Source organism: Psittacula echo, assembly GCF_963264785.1.
Source record: "Psittacula echo genome assembly, chromosome: 9".
Classification (NCBI taxonomy): domain Eukaryota; kingdom Metazoa; phylum Chordata; class Aves; order Psittaciformes; family Psittacidae; genus Psittacula; species Psittacula echo.
The window spans coordinates 6,645,304-6,664,393 of NC_137745.1; the positions used below are offsets into that span (position 1 = coordinate 6,645,304).

The window sequence follows — 19,090 nt, forward strand, 5'->3', positions numbered from 1 at the left end:
GAAAAACGGATTTTCAGGGGAAGGTGCTGCTACACCTGGTATGCCAGGAATGTGCACTCCACAGCAGTTCCCGTGGCAACGCTGATGGAGGATGGAGCAGAGTGGAGATTCTGTGGCCACACTCTGTCCTAACACGAGCAGCGATGGGAACTAGAGGGTACTAGAAACTGATAAGCTGCCTAATTCCCTGAGCCTACAGCCTGTCATCTTTTGACAAACTGCTGTCCTTTGTGCTAACTTTGCTTCATTATAGTGATTTTAATACACTATAATACAAAAACACACCTCTATCTCTGATGCTACTTGCCTACAAAGTGAGATCACCCCTCTTTGAGCATGCTCTTTGATTTGTGGTATATACCTTTAAAAGCAAGGCAACAGAGCTTTACACCAATAATAATAAAGGTATGTATGACAGAGCCACTCAAGCTCCACCCTGAAGGTGAAAAATAGTGTAAAATGGACCAACAGAGGGAATATTGGGGAAGACATCGCTGTGGATGAGCCAAGAAAAAATCAATTAGAGATTACCCTTGACTCCTGGGACTGGTCGATGGGCTGGACCTTTCTTCCCTCCCTCCTTTGGGACGCCCTTGGGTGAGACTTGCACTGTATTAGGTGGTTCCCCAGGAAAATCGGGAATCTCTATATAGTAGAAATTACTTTCCACCTTTTACTTCTATATTTTAAAGCCAGTCTGTGTTATTCAAAACTTTACTGTGCGTTTGCATAACTTATTATTTGCACATGCTTTTGCAGACAGCGTATTTATCATTGGCAATCCATAAGAACCTGTATCTGTTGCTTCAACAGACTGCACTGTTTAAGTAGGTAATCGTAATAGTTTTCTCATTGAACGCGACCAAATCCTTCAGCGTGGCCGTGTTAGCTCATGAGCACGATCAGAATGAAGGTGCAGTGCACTGTTAGTGCATCCAAAATCGTGATTGCTCAGTATACCGAACGTGACCGGAGAGTGGTAAACTGGGCATCATTCAGAATCTAAGCCTAGCGGCACCCAGCCCCTCTAATATCTGAGGGGCCTTATTTTCTGCCAAACGGTCTTGCCTTTTAACGCGACACCAGCCCGTACACACAACTCGCAGAATTAAGAAGACAATAACAAAACCCCAGGTCTTCTCTTCCATAAAACGCCGATCATAAAACGTTTTCACAAAAGATCCATGATTCAAGCCCTGGCATCCCCACAGACCCGTTTCCGTGTGGCACGGCGGCGGCACCCAGAGCCAGACCGGCTCCCCGCCCCTCCGCCACGGAGGCTCTCCCAAGGACCCACCGCGGACGAGGGCTGCACAGCCCGGAGAGCTCCGACCCCCGCCGGGTCTCACCTGCGGAGCGAGCAAACCCGTGACTCGGCGTACGGCAAACTACCCCCAACTGGGCGGTGGGAGCCGTTTAAAATGGCGGCGCCCGGGGCGTGGCTCGATCGATCAATCATGGCGGGCGGCAGCTACCTGTGTGTAGTCGCGGCCTTGCCCGTTAATTCGTGTTCTTTCAGCGTCGGCTCTGCAGAGGGGTGACGGTCTCCTGGCTGTGGCGCCCGCGGGCCTCCCTGTCCAGCACTAAGTGAATAAAACCTGGCCATAGCTGGCACAGGAGGCAGCGCTGGCCCCCTGACAGGGTCTCTCTCAGGGCACCCAAGGAAGAGGGTGGCTGTTTGAAGTGGAGCTGTGGCACCCAGGCCTGTGCGGAGTCAGAGAGCACTCAACTCCTGGGAAAGTCTGACACTTCATCTTCATTGTGTGAAGTGGGTTTGGTTTTGGTTTTGTTTTGGTTTTTTTTCAGTAGGAAACTATGAGCCAGAGCAGCCACATCCAAGTCTTGGGTTTTAAGGAATTAGAATGGACTTGCAGGTCTGGCATTCTTCTCTCAGAGAAGGAAATGAGGACAGCCCCGTTAGTTTGACATCACTGTCAAGAACAAGCAAACACCTCCTGGTAGCTTCAAAAAGCTTTGGGAAGAAGGTCATGGGGAACCAGTTTAATCCTGGTCTTTATAATGAGATACCAGTCAAAGATCTTTCCTTGAAGTGACTGCTTTTTTGACCATAGCATTTCTTCTTGAAACCTTACAGCTTTTTCACAAAAAAAAAAAAAAAGGAATGGAATACCGTTTTCTTCCTCAAAGTGTGTGTTAATGTTTCCACAAAGCGCCCATCAGAGCATGATGAAATACAGGAACTGAAAGTGCAGAGCCACTGATGGCTTCTGCAGTGTCCCAGCCCACCATCACCCTGTTCAACTTCCTTGCTTTTGCTCCGGAAAGGTACCTTGCTTTTGCCAAGGAAGGGAATGAGTTAAATCAGTTATAAGATGTATTTAGCTTTCTCATTTTATCTTGGGATCTTCAAAGAAATCACAGCAAGTGTGGCTCTATCATGCACTGGATTACACTGATTAGAGTTCTAGGGGGCTGGAGATAAGAAAAACAATAATACTAAAACTGAGCTACAAGTTATTAAATAACAGTTAATAGAACAAGGTCAAAAGAGAGATAATGATAGCAAAAGAAAGTTAAAAAAGCTATTGGGGAGTTCTGTAGCCAACAGAAACTACATACAGTTCATTATATACGGTTTCACCTGAACTTATCTTGAAACTGTATAGATACAGAGTTATGTGTAAAAGCAAGAGTGGCTCTTTGTGGCAGGAGTTATGCCAAGGCTTGAGAAAGTAAGACGTCCCAGTTAAAGGTTGAGATTCAGGCTGAAGAGCCTCAAGTTATAAAGGCATATGAAGCAGCCAGTTGTGAGTGTAATATGTGGAAGCAGCTGCCTGACAGCTCAGGGCAAAATGGGGCTGCACAAGTCAGCTTTGCCAGCTACCAGAGATAAGTGGTTTTTGACATACTGTGAGGTGATTTTATTTTTCCTCTGTTTTTTTCCTAGTTTTGCAGAAAAAAAACCCATATCATTTGTTGTAGATACTATGATATCAGAAATTGCAGGTAGTGTAAGACTAGCAAGGAACCTTGTGTCATTAAACTGGGCCCGAGCCCATCATACTTCCAAGGTCTGGTTTATTATGATAATGTATTCCTGTATTATGTATGTTAATAAAACAATTTAGGCCACTGTACAGTGTACACCCAGGCATCCTATGTCATTTTCTGTAGATCCTTCTTGTCATTCCTGACTTACAGGGAAGGGAGACATGGTGTGCCTTGCTGCCTGCTTTCCTTCACTTGGTAACAGCTGCCATGGAACTCAGGCATATTTTCCCCAGTGCCAAGCCAATTTTAGTTTCCTTTGAGCATTCCTCCACAGCCAGTGACCTTCCTGTGAGTGTGTTTGTCAAGATCGTATCATGCGGGGTAATTTAACTGCGTGGTCACCATTGTATCCACTACCCTTTGTGGATCTCTGAAGATTTTCCAGCAGAATGTTTCCTCCTTCAGCCATGTACGTGAACTCTGACCTTTGTCTCATTTTTATTTATACCTTGGTCTTCTCATACAAGTACTGTTCAAATAAATAAAATGGAATTTGTTAGTTAGCCTGGCTGTCCCCATTTGATCTTCTACAACAGAATCATTTCTTTGAGAGATGCATATAATCTCTCCATCAGCTGAAGGCTTTTCTTTCAGAAGGATGGAGTATCACCTTTGAATCAGAAAACACAGCGATTTGGAGATGACAGTTCTTGGGTAAACATGTTAAAATTGAGAATCAGCTCATAACCTATTTTCCTAAGCCCCACAAATACTTCCCCTTAGAGATTCTGTAAGAATCTTTATTAGACCATTTTGGCACTTGGCAATTGCCCCTGGGCATGGTGGTTATGTGCTTCATACGAGATTCACATTCAGCTTTTCAGGAGTTATTTCATTTTGCAGTAAATAAGGTTATATGAGTGATGATGATAGAAGGACAGCAGAAAACACTCACCTTGCAGCACTGGCCATCAAGATCCAGGGGTTCAAGCACTCCAGACCCACAGGTCAGGCTGGAAATACTTGTCATCAGAGCACATGTTGGCCACCCTTCTGCCAAGCCCAGGGTATGTCTGTACACAACAAACCACAGTTAATTTAGTAGATTAATTAATATATTAACTGCTCTGTTTTGAGTCTTATGCACGGAGAGGTAGGAGGGAAACCAGCACGATTGCCAAGACAGAGCGAGCAGCACAGGGCAGTAGCAGCAGAGAGGATTACATTATGTGAAGCATCACCTGAACACAGACTGGGCTTAGTGGAAGACAAAATTTGATGGGAAATTTTTGTATCAAAAAGCTCACAACCTTCCTAGGAGACTGTGAGCAGTGGAAGACCAAAATGAGGACACAAACTCAAAAAAGCATTAGGCAAGTTGCACAGGGCAAAGAATTTGATAGTATGATCAATTATGATGAAATCAGAAGACTAGAAGTGGCTCAGAGAGGCCAGGAAATATCATTGGGGTGGGGGGCAGTGAGCAGCAAGCCAGAAAAAAATCAGGTTTCTCTATACAACCCCAACCTGGGTCCCTCATTTGAGCTCTGCTTGGGTTTTTTGCCCTTTAGGCTTTGCGAAAAGCTGACACTATGCTCTAATTGTAACAACCCCAAATCATTCCTCCTAATGACACTGGTATTCAGATTTATACTGTGTAGTGAGTTGGAGTCGAAAGAGCGGTGCAATAGGCACCCTGCGGCACAACAGCCACCGCGATTCAGTGCATGTGCAGCACCAAGAAAAACCCAGCAGGCACAGAAGAGTTGCCTGAGTTATTTCCTATTCTCTGTCTAGCAATAAAGACATTTACACTGGGTGGTAACTCTTAGCAGAGGGTGACTTTTTAAAGTCGATTGCTGTATAAATGGTATTTTTTGAGTTTGTTCCTTTTAATTCAGATTCTCAGTAGCATGTTCAAATGTCAGAGAACATCGTATTGCTATCTTTTATTTCCTTTGTGAGCAGAAATCTTCTTGAAGAGGTATAGGAATTACAAACTTGGGAGGAAAGATTGGGCTCTCCCAGTATCTACTTTATAAATACATCAGAATATGATAAAAAACAGTAGATGAAAAAAGCGCCACTGACTTTGTTCTCACTGGACATTTTTAATTTCTATAGCATTTTTTTAAAGATACATTCTACCTGCAATGTAATAGTTACTGGATTGGGGAGGTCCAGCAGCAGCACAAAGGCAGGATTTCCTCTGCTGCAAGCACAGGAAGTTGGTAGAGTGGGATCGGAGATCTCTAATTAATCAGCTACTACTGTAGGCAAGTAAAGTAACAGGACAGCTTAATTAGTACATTACTTACCCTCCACTGCCTTGCAGTTCCAAGGTGGGTGCCAGACCCCCATAGCAGGTAGGGTTTTGGGGTTTCACACAACCCAGAGTGGCAGCGACAGGCTTTAAGGCTGCACTTTAGCATAAACTAGATTCAGGCACAACCCTGTCACATACACCAGACCTGGCCTGCACAAGTTGTTTTGTTATTTTTTGGGAGGGGGGGAAAAAAGAAGCAAATGAACCCCTGCAAAATCCCCTCTGTGGGGCCAGTGAGCAGTTAGGGACCCAAGCAGGGTCTATCTCCTCCAAACCATATCCCCACCTCAATTTCACTGTGTTTTCCACTGCTGTTCCCCACATGAGAAGCCCTTAATGGCTCACTCTTATTATAGCAAATAGCAGGCGGTTTTGAAGCATTCAGGTGCTGCATCCCCATATTCCTGCTCTAGGCAACCAATAAGCAAATCTGGCCAGCCTGGCATGCAGGATTACTGTGTGCTTCTTCAAATATTGCTTTTCAATGTCACAGACAGTATCAGAACTGCCACAAATAAACTCACCCCACCAACCCAGCCACAAGGACCATCACTTCCTGCTAATACATGAGTAACCTGGACAAAATAGAGATGACAAACGGACAAATCACCTGTGTGATCTGTACCCCTGCAAGACCCTCGCCGCTGTGGGACATCCCTTGTGTCCCTACCATGGGGAAGCTGTACCAAAACTGGTGCTATGGTGGCAAACCAAGGAGATTCAAAAGAGCTTTGGAGCAGTCACTGTTCTGCGCTTCATCTCCGCTCAGCGTCTGTGTATTAGCCCATTAATTTATTGCACCTCGTTGGCAAAAAATGGAAAGACATGCCATGGCCAGAGGTAAAAGTCCCAAATAAAAAGCACATGATGCAGTAAACCAGCAGAGCATTCTTGAGAGCAGTGGTAAAAGTGGCCACCTCTTGTCCTCAATTTATGCTGCTCCCATCGCCCAGGGCATTATATTTGTGCTGACAAGGATCAGTTTAACCCCTGCCTGCAATCTAATAAAAAGCTGGCATGGTGGAAGCATGCATAATCCTTCTGCAGTGTCCTAGGAATGAGTACCATAAAAAACTGCTGCTGCTGTTTGGTGGCCTCAGCCACTGCCTGGAATAAACTCCCTGCTTGATGTCAGCAGTGGGAAGTGCTTCTGACCAGAAGCTTCTCAGACCCTCATCCCTTTATAGAATATAGAATTGTTTAGGTTTGGAAAAGACCTTTGAGATCATGGACTCCCACTGTTAACCCAGCACTGCCAAGTCCACCACTAAACTCTGTCCCTAAGTGCCACATCTATCTGTCTTTTAAGTATCAACAGGGATGGTGACTCCACCATTTCCCTGGATAGCCTGTTCTAATGCTTGACAAACCTTTCAGTAAAGATATTTTTCATAATATCCATAGATATTAAATTCCCTAGATGGGTCACTCACCAGCTGTGTCAGGAAGTTCTCTTCCACTCTCTCTAGGAACCTTGTAGGCTGTCTTTTCTCAGCTGTGTCGTATTTCCAGCAGACATCCAATGGGTTGAAGTCCCCCTTGAGAGCAAGGGCTGGTGTCTGTGAGACTTATTCCAGGTGCTTATAGAATAATTCATCAGCCTCTTCATCCTGGTTGAGTAGCCTATAACACAGTCTCACCATATCTGCTTGGCTTTCCCACTCATTCTTACCATAAACACTCAACACAACCTCACACCCCAGGGCATCTAAGCAAGCACATGGCCAGTGGCAGTCACCCACCACTCCTCGGTATTTACTAGGAACAAAGCAAAAGGAAGATCCCAAAGGCACTGCTATCAGTAAACAAACAATAGGATCTTCCACCACCACCCCCCCCCATCATTAATTGACCAAATCATTGTGCAGTGCTGGCATTATGCTCTGCTATGCTTTGTAATGAAATCACTGCCTGTGCATAAGAAACAAGTTGAATGATATGATACTAATAGGGTTAGAAATTTCCCATGTAAATATTAATAATTTATATTTGCATTCTCTTTTCTTAATACTCATAGCCTGTAACAAGGAAATACTGAGGTCTACACCAGCCCCTCTGACAGATCTTGTCTGGGGAGGCCACAGTCACTGCCCAGCTGGAGACCCCAGCATGATTTCACTGGACGTGCAAATTAGCATTTGGAAATCATGTTCTGGCCTGCAACCATGATTTGAAAAGGAGATGCTGTTTAAAACACAAACGCTGCTTGTGTAGCACCAACTGGCAACAGGGGATGGACGGCAAGCTTTGATGCTGCCCAGGCCCCTTCCCATGGACATCTCTGCAACACCCAAGAGCTAGGGCTGGTAACTACCCCTGCAACAAACCTGGGTGAAATTAGCTGTGGCCCACGGGGTACAGATCACACCAGGCACCTCCCTGTGTTTCAAAGCAGCTGGCAGCAAAAGAAGCAATTTTTGGGCTGCAGAGCCACAGGGATTTGGGGACTAGAAGGGGGGTGGGGGTGGGTGGCATTTTGCTGTAGAAGTAAGGAGGGATTTGTGTTAAATGTCCTCTTTTTTCAGCGATTAAAAATATATCTTAAAGGAAGGGCAGTGATTGGGGAACCAAGGGATTGAAAGAGAAGCTAATTCTCTCTGACAGGCATAATTCCTGCAATTCAGATTGCTAAAAATGTGAAATTAGGAATAATCATTGACTGTTTATGATCTGTGTCTGTCCAGTGAATTCAACTAATACAGAGTAACTACACTCCGTTAATTCCTGGTATTTGTCATTGTTGGGCTGCAGAGGAGTCCTGGGAAACAATCAAACCACATTGGCTGCGTTGGGCCCGCAAACTGAGGGCTTAGCACTGCACGAGCCAATTTCTCTTTTAATGGTAAAAGCAGTTATGATTTCCCTTATTTATTCCTCTCTCCCAGCAGCAAAGCCCGCGTCAGTGGGCTGCACTGCCAGGGATGCAGCGGGAGCAGTGGATGTGCTACCCAGCACCCCCAATAGCCACCATCACTGTGCTGCCAGGAGACACTCACCATCACCAACAACCCCTTCTCCTCTTGTGATCTGCTTTTCTTACGTTTTGCTCAATATTGTTATAGCATCCCTCCTGTCAAACTTTGTCCTCATGCATTTTTTCTTGCAGCCCATGCAGCTCAAGGTAATTCCACCTGTGTTTCACCCAGATGCTCGATCACCAGGATGCTGGTGAAGCCAGTTTGCTGGCGTTATTCACCTTCAGTTAGTGAATTAACCTATGTAAAAATGAGAGAGGTGGTAACTGGAGCAGGATGGTTTATCAGTGGGATAATAATCCCTTGAAATGGCACAGACAGGAGATGTGGACTGTAGGGACAACCCTCACCCTCATCCACCTCTCACGTGCAGCGAGCAGTAAATGCAAGTCATATTTAACACTTCTCTCTTTATAGAGAGAAGTAAAAGCCTGTTTCCTTTTAAAGGTGCTGCATTTAGCAGCTGTGGTACATGGCTTAGCCTGGCACAAGCAATCTGCAACCATACAGCCACAGCGCTTCACAGGACAAAGTTTGCCATGTGGCAGTGGCCAGACCTTTCCTAGGAGAATTTGACATGAATTTATCCCAGCAAACACCTCTCTGCAAAGCAGCCTGTCCCTGCAGAACCCCCCACACAAGGGTTGTTCAGTGAGAGCATCTTCCTGGTGCTGAGCATTTGTAGGACATGACTCCTGGGAGGGACAATCCTGCAGCCACTGTGGTTTTTTTGGCAGGAGCCACCAGCGCCCCAAATGCTGAGGTCCCACATAGGGCCCATGCACCCAGGAGGGATAATAAGGAGGAGGTGGTAGAGGCAAAGAGCTCACTGCTGCCGAATCTGCCATTGCACTCATCGCAGTGCAATGACTTTGCACTACAGATTATTCATTCCCCACCCAGCATCTTTTTGATAGCACATCTATAATTTTATCTTAATTTCTCTGTATCATGCAGAAACCTCCGGGAGGAGCTGCAGATGGGAATGATATAATTCCATTGCACTGCACCACTTAATTATTTGCTGAGTCGAGACCAAGCTGATCCCCTGTTCCCAGCACCTGATGCATTCACAAACGTTATATGTGATTTAAAAGCACCTTTCTGCTGTGTGTCACAGTGGATGGGCAAATCCTGGGCTGCCACAGGATGTGGGGAGAGGACACAAGGGCTCCCCACAACAGCACCAGGGCTGTGCCACAGCCACCTCCCCCAGGGAAAGCACAAAGCTCACCATCCTGTCCTAGTTTAAAACCCAGCCAAGCAGCTCGTTCACTCACTCCCCCCCTTCCTCCCCCCACTCCCAGAGAGATGGGGAGGAGAATCGAAAGAATGTAACTCCCACGGGTTGAGATAAGAACAGCCCAGTAACTAAAGTATAACACAAATCACTACTGCTACCGCCAATAATAATAATGATAAGGGAAATAACAAGGGAAGAGAATACGATACCACCTGCCGAAATGAGCCCAACCGAGCAGAGAGTGCCCTTCCGGGTAACTCCCAGTTACATTCCGGGCATGACGTGCTGTGGTATGGAATACCTGTTTGGCTAGTTTGGGTCAGGTGTCCTGTCCCTTCTTCCTCCTGGCTTCCCCTCCTCCCTGGCAGAGCATGAGACTCACAAAGTCCTTGGTCAGGCTAAACATTTGAGCAGTAACTAAAAATATCAGTGTTATCAGCGCTGTTCCCAGGCTGAAAGCCAAAACCACGGCACTGCACCAGCTACTAAGAAGAAGAAAAAATGACTGCTACTGCTGAACCCAGGACATAAGCAAATAGATTTCAGGTTTATTAGACAAGTAACTGTCTATACCCACCATGGTTCCTTCCCTTCTCCTGCATGTTACCCTCTTGTATATGCCAAAGCAGAGTCATCTTTTTTCCCAGCACAGCTCGGGGCGGGGCAGGGGGGCGGGGGGGCAGGGAGGGGAAGGGGAAGAGAAAATCAATCCAAACAATTGAACGAGAATAGAAATCCCAGAACAGGGCTACCCTCCTGTAGTGCAGTCAGGTTCCAGGAACTTGGAACTTCACCCAGTAAATTTTACCTGAGAGCAAGGTGAAGATAAATAGCCCAAATAAATACATGGCTTCCCTAAAGCACTAGTGTTTGTAGGTTTATTTTTCCATTTCTCTTCCTTTGCAATAACATCAGTATGTGCATAAAGCAAACACAAGTTTGGCAGAGAACACTGTGCAACAGGCCCTGGTGAGGCCAGTGTCCCCTGCAGCAATGGGGACCAAATGGACAGTTTTGCAAATCCAATGGAGTTTTGCTCCTCTCACTGTGTCCAAATCACAGCCCAGGTCCAAACCCTTACCATCGTGTTTGAGGGGAATGGGAACTCTAGAAGCTCCAAAAGCAAAGTGATACCAATTCTGAAGCCTTTGCAGCTTACCAAGGGGGATGTTAAGGAAAGCTCTTCTGCACCTATCACACCCATCACCAGATCAGGCACTGGGCTGGGGACCCTGGCATGGGAGAGACTCACTGCATTAAAATAGCAAAACTTTATGCTGAAAGGAGCAAAATGCAAGAGCCCAGATCCAGCCACGGGCAGCTTTTGCCCGCCAAAACCTTTCAACTGTCCATTTGCAGGTCTGTGGCTCTTCCACCAGCTCAGTGAAACAGGCTTGTTCATGCCAGCTCCAACATCAGTTTAAAACCCATTTCTGGGATACCATGCCAGGGGCTGGAATAGGCCAGGATAAGGTGGTGAGAGGAAGGGCTGTGGGCATTGAGAACCATGTGCCACCTCCTGCAGAGAGATCCCTGCTCATGGCCGCCTTCTTGGTGGGATAGCTACAGTGAAGAGAAGCGAGATGCTGCTGGGAAGGAAGTGTGCTGAGCTGATACACTATCAAGAACACATTGCTGTGATACACAAGAGCACAAATACCTTCCAAGGCTTCCTTTAAAAGGCAGATAAGCCAAGATAAGCCACTAGCTCCCTGCTGGAGTGGCTTTGGCAGCTCCTTCTTGCCACAGCCTCCCAGTGGAGGGTTCCCACAGGGAGCAGTGCCAGGCTCCAGACAATGGAGACATCCCTGCAGGGATGTCATTCTGACCTGGCACCAACCACCCTGGCCCACTGCAAACTCCCTTTGGGTGTCTCAGGCCAAGCAGAAAAGCAGCAGCTTTCCTCCTGCAATACAGATCATTGTTATCTTGCTTTTCAAGGCTAAAAGCCCCATAGGGTGATGCTGCAGCTTCCCCCAGGGTGCAGAGGAATCCAAAGGGGAGCATTTCCCAAAGGCGCTGAGAGTGAATGCTGGGTGCATCAGGGGCCATATCAGTTCTCTTGAGCTCAAGCCCTGGGAGGTAACCCACAGCAGGGCTGGGCAGGAGGCAAAGCTCTTGTCTTCTTCCTCATGATGCAGTACCCTGAAATCAACTTTCAGCCCAGCCCTGCTACAACCCAGTGCTCCCTATTTACCCTTCAAATAGGAAAAGCAACTCTCAGCATAGCTCTTCTACAAATTCTCTATGACAAGCCTCACTGAAGGGCTCCTTTCATTAACATGAGGCTCTTTAACCCTGAGCACACATCTCACATGTGACAGTTTACCTTAGGACTCCAGTGGGGTTTCCAGGACGAACATTCATCAGGCTGCAGTCCTGAATTTCAGAGGTAGGAGCATAATCCCAGCACTAAGGAGGTGCCAGTCACACACATCAAGGTGGCAGCAGAAGTGAGTGGGACAGATGTGCTCACTCAGGCAGGAAATAGCTCACACTCCAAATTCCAACCACTCTCCATCTGTATGGGTGAAGACACTGCATGATTTGGACAAGTGGAAATACTTCTGTTCTAAGTCAGGCATCCCCAAACCTGCCTGCTCTGCCCAGCACTGCCCTTCTTCCCTTCCCTTTCTGGAGGGACAAGCTTATTCCCCTTGGGCAAAGCCAAATCACATTTTGTCCTCAGGTGGCATTTTGCAGCCCCTAATATTTGAAATCTACTTTGCATCCTCCCAGAAGGAAATACACCAAAGACATAATCAGAGATAGGCTCCTTGAGCTCATCACTATCAGCAGAATAGAAAAGAACATGAAACAGGAGCACACAGGGCAGCAGAGTCACGCTAAAGAGTTCAGAGGCTTAAAAATGAAGCAAGTTCCATCAGTGCAGACGGCTCCAACGTACAGGAGCCAGGACTCCAACATCAGGGTAGGACCAAGCACTGATAGGGATTTATACATCTTTGGTGACCTTGTAGTTATTGCACATGTGCCTAAACATAGCATTGCTTTTTCTCCATCTAACACATGCCTAGCTTTGGTGGGATTTGGATTTACATTTCCTTTCTGACTAATTATCGGATTTACTTTAACGCAGAGACAAATATGAATAGTGCCTCCCAGTAGAAGGGTAATGTCTATCTGAGCATTGCCACATGCTCTAGAGATATTAATGAAGAGATCAGAGTCCTTTTAGAGGAGGAAGGAAGACGTGTTAGCTGTTAGCTGCATTCCCACAACATACAAACACTGGCTGTCACTCTATGCCTGGCAACATGGGGATACACAGACTAAGTCCCCAAGAAGCCAGAGGGATCCTCTGGTCCACAACTCATGCTGCTGCACTCACCTGGCTCCTCTCGTACCCCTCGCAGGCCTGATCCGGTACTTGGCCATATTCTTCATGCTGCTGGGCACATGGTTCTTTCTGCAGACATACGTCGATAAGAGCTGGAAAGCCATCAGCCTGAGGAGCTGGATTGGTGAGGCACTGCAGGTCTCCAGCCGGGTCTGCAGGGAGGATGCAGGAAGATGCACCAGGATGGCTGGCTCAAGTGGTGCTTGCAGCCACAGGGAGCAGTTTTGGAGACCCAGTGCCTGAACAGCTGCTCCTGACTTGTGGAAAAGCCAACAGCTCTCCACCATGTCTTAACTGCTTGGTACCCACAGGTGCCAGGGACAAGCCCAGCAGTGAGTATCACTTCATCACACAACACTGCTCCAGGCCTGAGAGTGATAGTAAAAGAGTGATAACTGCCCTCAAGAGTCCTTTTCCCAAGGCAAAAATCCCACCCTTCCAAACACTGGGGAATTTCGCTATTGCACACAACAGCAGTGTCTTTGGCTGGCTCTGCAAGCACACAAACCTTAACATGATCCCCCTGCCCCAGCACAAACATCCCTGGGCCACAGGCTACATCAGGAAGCAGGTCATGGGCCCATCTAGGTGGCTTGACACAGGTCCCTACCATAGCCAAGAATGGGAAAGCTCCAGGCAGAAAATCCCTAAGGGGCTGGCCTTCAATGAGCACCAGACCCATTGAATTAGACCTGCCATCCCACTGCTAACACCAAGCTGCACTCAGTTCCCCAGCCAGCTTGTCCCACATCCCCAAGCACCATAAGCCTTAAAGAAGCTGGTCCCAAGCCCAAGACAAGCCTCCTTCATGCAAAAAACTGGTTCAGGTGTTGCCCCCCACTTAGTAGGTCACTGTGCTACTGTTCCAATCCCAGGCACTGTAGCCAAGGCAAAAGTCCATCATTCCAGTGTTGCATGGGGTACACGGCCATGGTTATGGTTGCACGCACTGCCAGCAAGATGGGAACAAACCCACCTGCATCATGCACTTGAACTCTATCAAACAACACATTGGCCATCACAGCAAATACAACACATTGAGGGAAGAGCAAAGCACTTTGCAGCAAGAACACCAGGCTGGTGGCCAGGCAATGCCTGGAGCCACCCCAGCATGATCTCACTGTGCTCTGTTCTGAGTTTTAACTTTTCAGGAACAAATGCGCAGCTCCTGACGGCTGACACGTTCGACATGTACTCTGGAGGTAAGCACAGTCACTTTGCTGCTCCATGGTTCCCAGCCAGGGCTCCCACCAGCAGTGCTGGCTGTTCAGGCTGCTCCCCTGTGGTGTATTTAATGATAAAGTCTAGTGGACTTTGACCAGGATTGCCAGCTTGGGCAGCAAAAGCTCAGCAATCCCTGAGGCTGGAGTCCTCATAATACATCTGCATCCAGGATTGACTTCTCACTACTTTTACATGCACATAATAGCCTGAAAAACATAATTCCACTAAACTGAATACACCAGGGCACTTAAAACCTGAGAGAGGCTACTTTCTGAAATCAGGTAGTTACACTGATCTTGAGATTTTGCAACTTTCAACTCAGTTTTCTGCTGGGAGTGGCTGAGCAGCAGGTTGTTCCCCTGCCTTTCATAGGAGGGTAAATAAGGAGCCTGGGACATGGTAGGAGAGATGTAGCTCCCTGCCCCAGCCAGGCAGATGGAGCAGAGCCTTGTCTCTTCACCTGCCAGCTTTAAACAACCTTTCTACCAGCAAGAAGATGCCCAGAGCAGGGACAACCCCTGCTCACAGCCCGGCTGGCACTGGCTTGCAGGATGCTGTAAATCCCAACATTGGTGCAAAGCTGTTACCAAATCTCTCCAGCGTTTTGGCAGGACTCCTCAAAAATCATATACTAAACCCACCCCATAGTGCTTTTGATTTACCCTTTGTTGTTTGATGTGGGGAGTGAAGGCGATAAGATTTGCATGAAGAACAGTTTGGGAATGGGCTCTGAGGCCTTGATGCTTTGACAAGCCCTGGGGTGATGAGTTGGGGCATGTAAGGCCAGAGGATGTGGGGGTTGTGAGAGGGTCTGCAACACTGTGACTGGACTATTTACCTGGAGAGTTTTACAGGGGCCAATGAGATTGAACGTTGTATGTATGTGCAGGTTGGGAAAATACCGAACAAGGGGATAAAAAGGGCGTGGTGGTAATAAATGAGGATTTGAGTCTCTGCATCAACTTGAGTCCATGTCGTGAAATGCCACAGTTTGAGCCTTCCCCAGAACCAATCACCCTTCCTGCTGTTTGGTTTTGCAACCTCCTCTTGATCACTCTGGAGTTTTAAGGGGAAACAGCAGCATCCCATAGACGAAGGATGAGGAATAATTCCAGCAATACAAGCAAAGGGATGATTGCAGGGCAGGCAGCTGTGCAATGAGCAGGTTCATTTCTTGCTGTGGAAAGTAAATTTAAGTAACTGGATTTCACAGTGAGCAAAGTTTAGAAGGAAATTCTCCCTTGCAGTTGCTCCAACAGGAGGAAAGCACAAGCCTTGGGCACTGCAGGAGAGCCCTGGTGGGAACACAAGATGAGGAGTGCAGAGCCTGTCCTTTCCCAAGTCCATGACCCCAAATCCTGGCTAGCACCAGCACAGTCAGGATATTTCCCATTGACCCAGAGGAGGTTCCCCAGCTGCCATGTAGCAGTCGCTGCTAAATTTCTTTCTCTTTGCCTAATGCTCTTCTCTCCCAGACATTAACAAACTGAACACTTTCCTCCAAGAGATCAAGCACGGCACCATCGTGCTGACAGCCAGCTACGATGACCCTGCCGCAAAGTGAGTTTGGCCCCAGGATCAACACGTGGCTCCCCAAAAATCTACAGCTGGGGGGAGCTGGAGGTGCTGCTGCCAGCAGCCCAGAGGGGATGCCCACTTGACAGCACACCAACACCTCCTTACCGTCTTTCAGGATGAATGACAAGGTGTGGGCACATTTTATTGACCTGGGCAGCAGCCACTTGAGCAAGCTGGGCTTCAGGGACAACTGGGTCTTCTTGGGAGCAAAAGGGTTGAAGAACAAAAGCCCGTTTGAAGAGATACATAGATCTCCCCTGCCACCAGCTCTGGAGGCTTCCATCCTTTTCACAGCACCTCTCCTACCTGTCTGCAGAAGACAGGGGCCAGTGGTGTTATCCCATGCTTTTAGTTTTGCCCATTGCAAACTCACACTGTGCACCAACCACCTCATTCATTTTCTCTCTTTTTTTCCCTTCAGTACATCAAAACTGGCAAGACAACAAATAAATATGACGGCTGGCCTGACCTGCTGGAGATGGAGGGCTGTGAGCCCAGGAAGACGGATTAGCATCAAGCCCCAGCCTGCCATAGAGAGCAGTTTCCACCAGTCTCACAGAGACACCAGCCCCATTGTGGGGTCCCCAACCCCACCCCCCCCAACCCCAGCTCCTTGGTCACACAGCCCAGCAGCAGCTCCCAGAAACTGGCTGTGTAGGGCTAAAAAGAGCTGTACAAGTGCCTTCAGAGCCTAAGGCTTCAGCCAAGCTGTCCTCATCTATGGGTCGATTCAGGGTATTTTATTTTTCTCGTATTAAACCAAAAACTTTATTGAAAGTTCTTCCTATTTCTTCAGTGAGATTTCCAATTATAAACCAATACCCTCTCATTTCCATTTTCAAGCATAATCCATGCTTTTCCCTGCATACCACATCCTCTGCCCTAGCTGGGCATCACCATCACCCATCTCACAGCACTGCACATGTATGCTCCCACCTCCCCAGCACCACACAGCACAGGGCAGAGTCATCCCTGGGGATGCTCAGACCTTGTTGGGCTCCCCCTGGAGCCCCTGCCAATCGTCCACTGTCTCCTAGAGCCACAATAAGGCCACAAGGCCTCAGGGACGCCTTGCAGCAATATAGGTTAATATCTGCAGACCAAAGCATTTTCTCCACGTGGTTGCATCTTTCCTGGGTTAAAGGCAAGCTAAATCTTCCATAGCACATCCTCAAAGGTCAGGATAATGCTAGAGATGTCCCAACCTGACTTTACCCTCAAACAAGGAGGGATGTTTCTCAGGCAGTTGAAGTTATGCAGCGTAACCAATAGGTGGCAGCCTTTTACCAGGAGAGCTGGAGTCAGCATCAATCTGGAGAGACTCAGCACATCCAGGCTGACATCCCACTGCAGGCACCCTCATACCCACTTTACTCCGGGAGCTGCTCCCCAGCCCAGGGCTGGATGACACTGCAGGGCTAGCAAAGCCCTGCAGACCTCCTTCCATAGTGGTTCCCATGCTGCTGCCCATATGCTGAGGAGATCCTTGGGAAGCATCTGCTCCTCACTCATGTCTGGATGCATTCATCCAAGCACTGTCTGTACTGAAACCCTCCCTGAGCTCCAGCAGTGCAGAGATCAGGTAAGTTATGTAGGTGATGGCCCAGGTTTATTTTTCATCATGGACAGGGACAAATTTTCATCATCCACAGACTTCAATTTCCTATGATTATATCTGGGTTTTCCTCATTCTTTAAAGCAGAGGGTGGAGAATTTCTGCTGAAGCACTGGGAGCTGTGCAGGGTAACAGGTTGTCCTGCACAGCCCTTTGTGCCTCTAACAGTAGGGTTTGCCCCAGCACAGCCTTTAAAGGCAGTTCACATCAGTCATCAAAGTGTTAGGTCTCCCCAGGGGAACAGAACAAGTGAGGAGCGCTGGCAGGATATGGCCAAGAAGAGACACATCCTTAGTGATCAAACCCTGTATCCAAAACCCAGTACCACCATCCAAAAACAATGAGGCAACCAGTTTTCCTTAAACAAGGAAAAATATCTAAATAAAAGTATAACACCTCTAAGAACTTCCAGTGCCAAAACTGAAATAAAAAGCCCAAAACAACCACCATAGACGAATCACCCAATAGCTGTAGTATTTTATCCCATCTTATCCTCCTGTGCTCTTCAACATTCACCTCATCACACCTAGGGAAACCTCTGCCATAAACTGATCCCTGAATCTGCTGCAATAGCAGTGCTTAATCCCAAATGCTGAATCATCCCTACCCGTGGCAGCAGCGAGAAATAACACAAGGCAGCAGACACAACAGCCCTCACATCACACAGCCCTGCCAGCAGAAATATGCCAACTACTTTAAGCCCCCTCTAAGGATCTAGATTCACTCCTAAGCCAAACTGAAAACAGCCCGAGAGCTGCATGGTGTAAATCAGGGCACAGCATCAGCTACAGCCCCTTTCAGCCACAGGAAACTCTTCCCAGCTCTTTGCAATTCACATTAGAAATCTGGTTTAAAGCCAAAAAACGGAAATGTGTGTTTCAGCATGCTACAGACTGTTCAAACTAGCTCTGAATCGCAGAGCTATTACAAAGGTACATCACTATTGTCAAATAGGGAGAGCTAAAAGTGCAACCCCTGCACAGAGACTTCAATCAGCAGCCAGTGTTTTGAGGAGCCATTCCTGCCAAAGCCACTGTGTCCTGATAAAGTGGAGCTTTTCAAAAGTCCAGAATCTGGGAAGCTTCAGGAGTCAAATATAACTTGCTCATGTTTTAAAAGGGTCTGAAAAGGGTGGTGGGTGCAGGGACAGCAATCCCCAACTGCAGTGTTTTAGTGCCTTGGCATTTTGGAAGCTATTTTACTCCAGAGACAGGCACCTACAGGGCTGGTTTCCACCAGGCAGTGTCCCCCAGAGACTTCAAGCACAAGCCCTGACCTGATGCAGCTCCAGGTAACCTGGGCTCAGCTGGGGACTGCGGTGTGCTGCAGCACTGCAGCAGCAAACAGGCAGCATGGGGTATTGATAGGAGCAAAGTTTGCTGAATTCAGTGCTGCAACAGGAGCCAAGAGCCAAGATGCAGACAGGCAGCAGAGGGATAACCCACCTTTAATTTGGGGGTACATATTCATTGTGGCAAAGCACCAAAGGAGCAGCTAGGAAGGATGCCACAGGCATGGACTGACAGGTGCTGTGACCCCACAGCCAGGCAAATCCGCATCCTGTGACATCTTGCCCTGTCAAGTGCAATTACTATAATCTTCCACAGCCTCTCAAAATACGGATCCCAGCTTAGAAATCAGGCATCCACAGCATGAAAGCTGCCTTTGTGCCCGGGCAGAGCCTGGGCGCGAGCCAGCCGTTAGGTGCATGAAGAAAATGAGTTCTCCACGTGCTGGGAGAAGGGAGGAAAAGCAAGCTCTCCCACTCAACCCCACTGCAAACAGGCTGGATTTCACCCGTGTCTCTCCACAGCAG

General features: G+C 47.7%; 2 protein-coding genes across 8 annotated transcripts in view; one reads left to right on the forward strand and one right to left on the reverse strand.

Annotated features, from left to right (window-relative positions):
• Positions 1-19,090, reverse strand: part of LOC308224929 (protein CFAP20DC-like) — a 136,910-nt gene that overhangs the window by 57,646 nt on the left and 60,174 nt on the right. For 4 of the 7 annotated variants that reach the window (XM_080625315.1, XM_080625309.1, XM_080625310.1 and 1 more), the window contains one exon: positions 3,908-4,025. The gene's annotated coding sequence lies outside the window, so the exon portion shown is untranslated. Of the gene's footprint in view, positions 1-1,349; positions 1,386-3,160; positions 3,462-3,907; positions 4,026-6,711; positions 6,817-8,274; positions 8,285-19,090 lie in introns of those variants that run through there. The other 3 variants (XM_080625312.1, XM_080625313.1, XM_080625314.1) reach the window with 3 other exon arrangements.
• LOC308225072 (protein FAM3D-like) lies at positions 3,869-16,170 on the forward strand (the record flags this gene model as incomplete). Its single annotated transcript, XM_080625532.1, has 6 exons — positions 3,869-3,959; positions 12,874-12,981; positions 14,009-14,059; positions 15,557-15,641; positions 15,775-15,901; positions 16,081-16,170. 6 exons carry the CDS (start codon positions 3,869-3,871, stop codon positions 16,168-16,170), a joined length of 552 nt encoding a protein of 183 aa, XP_080481658.1.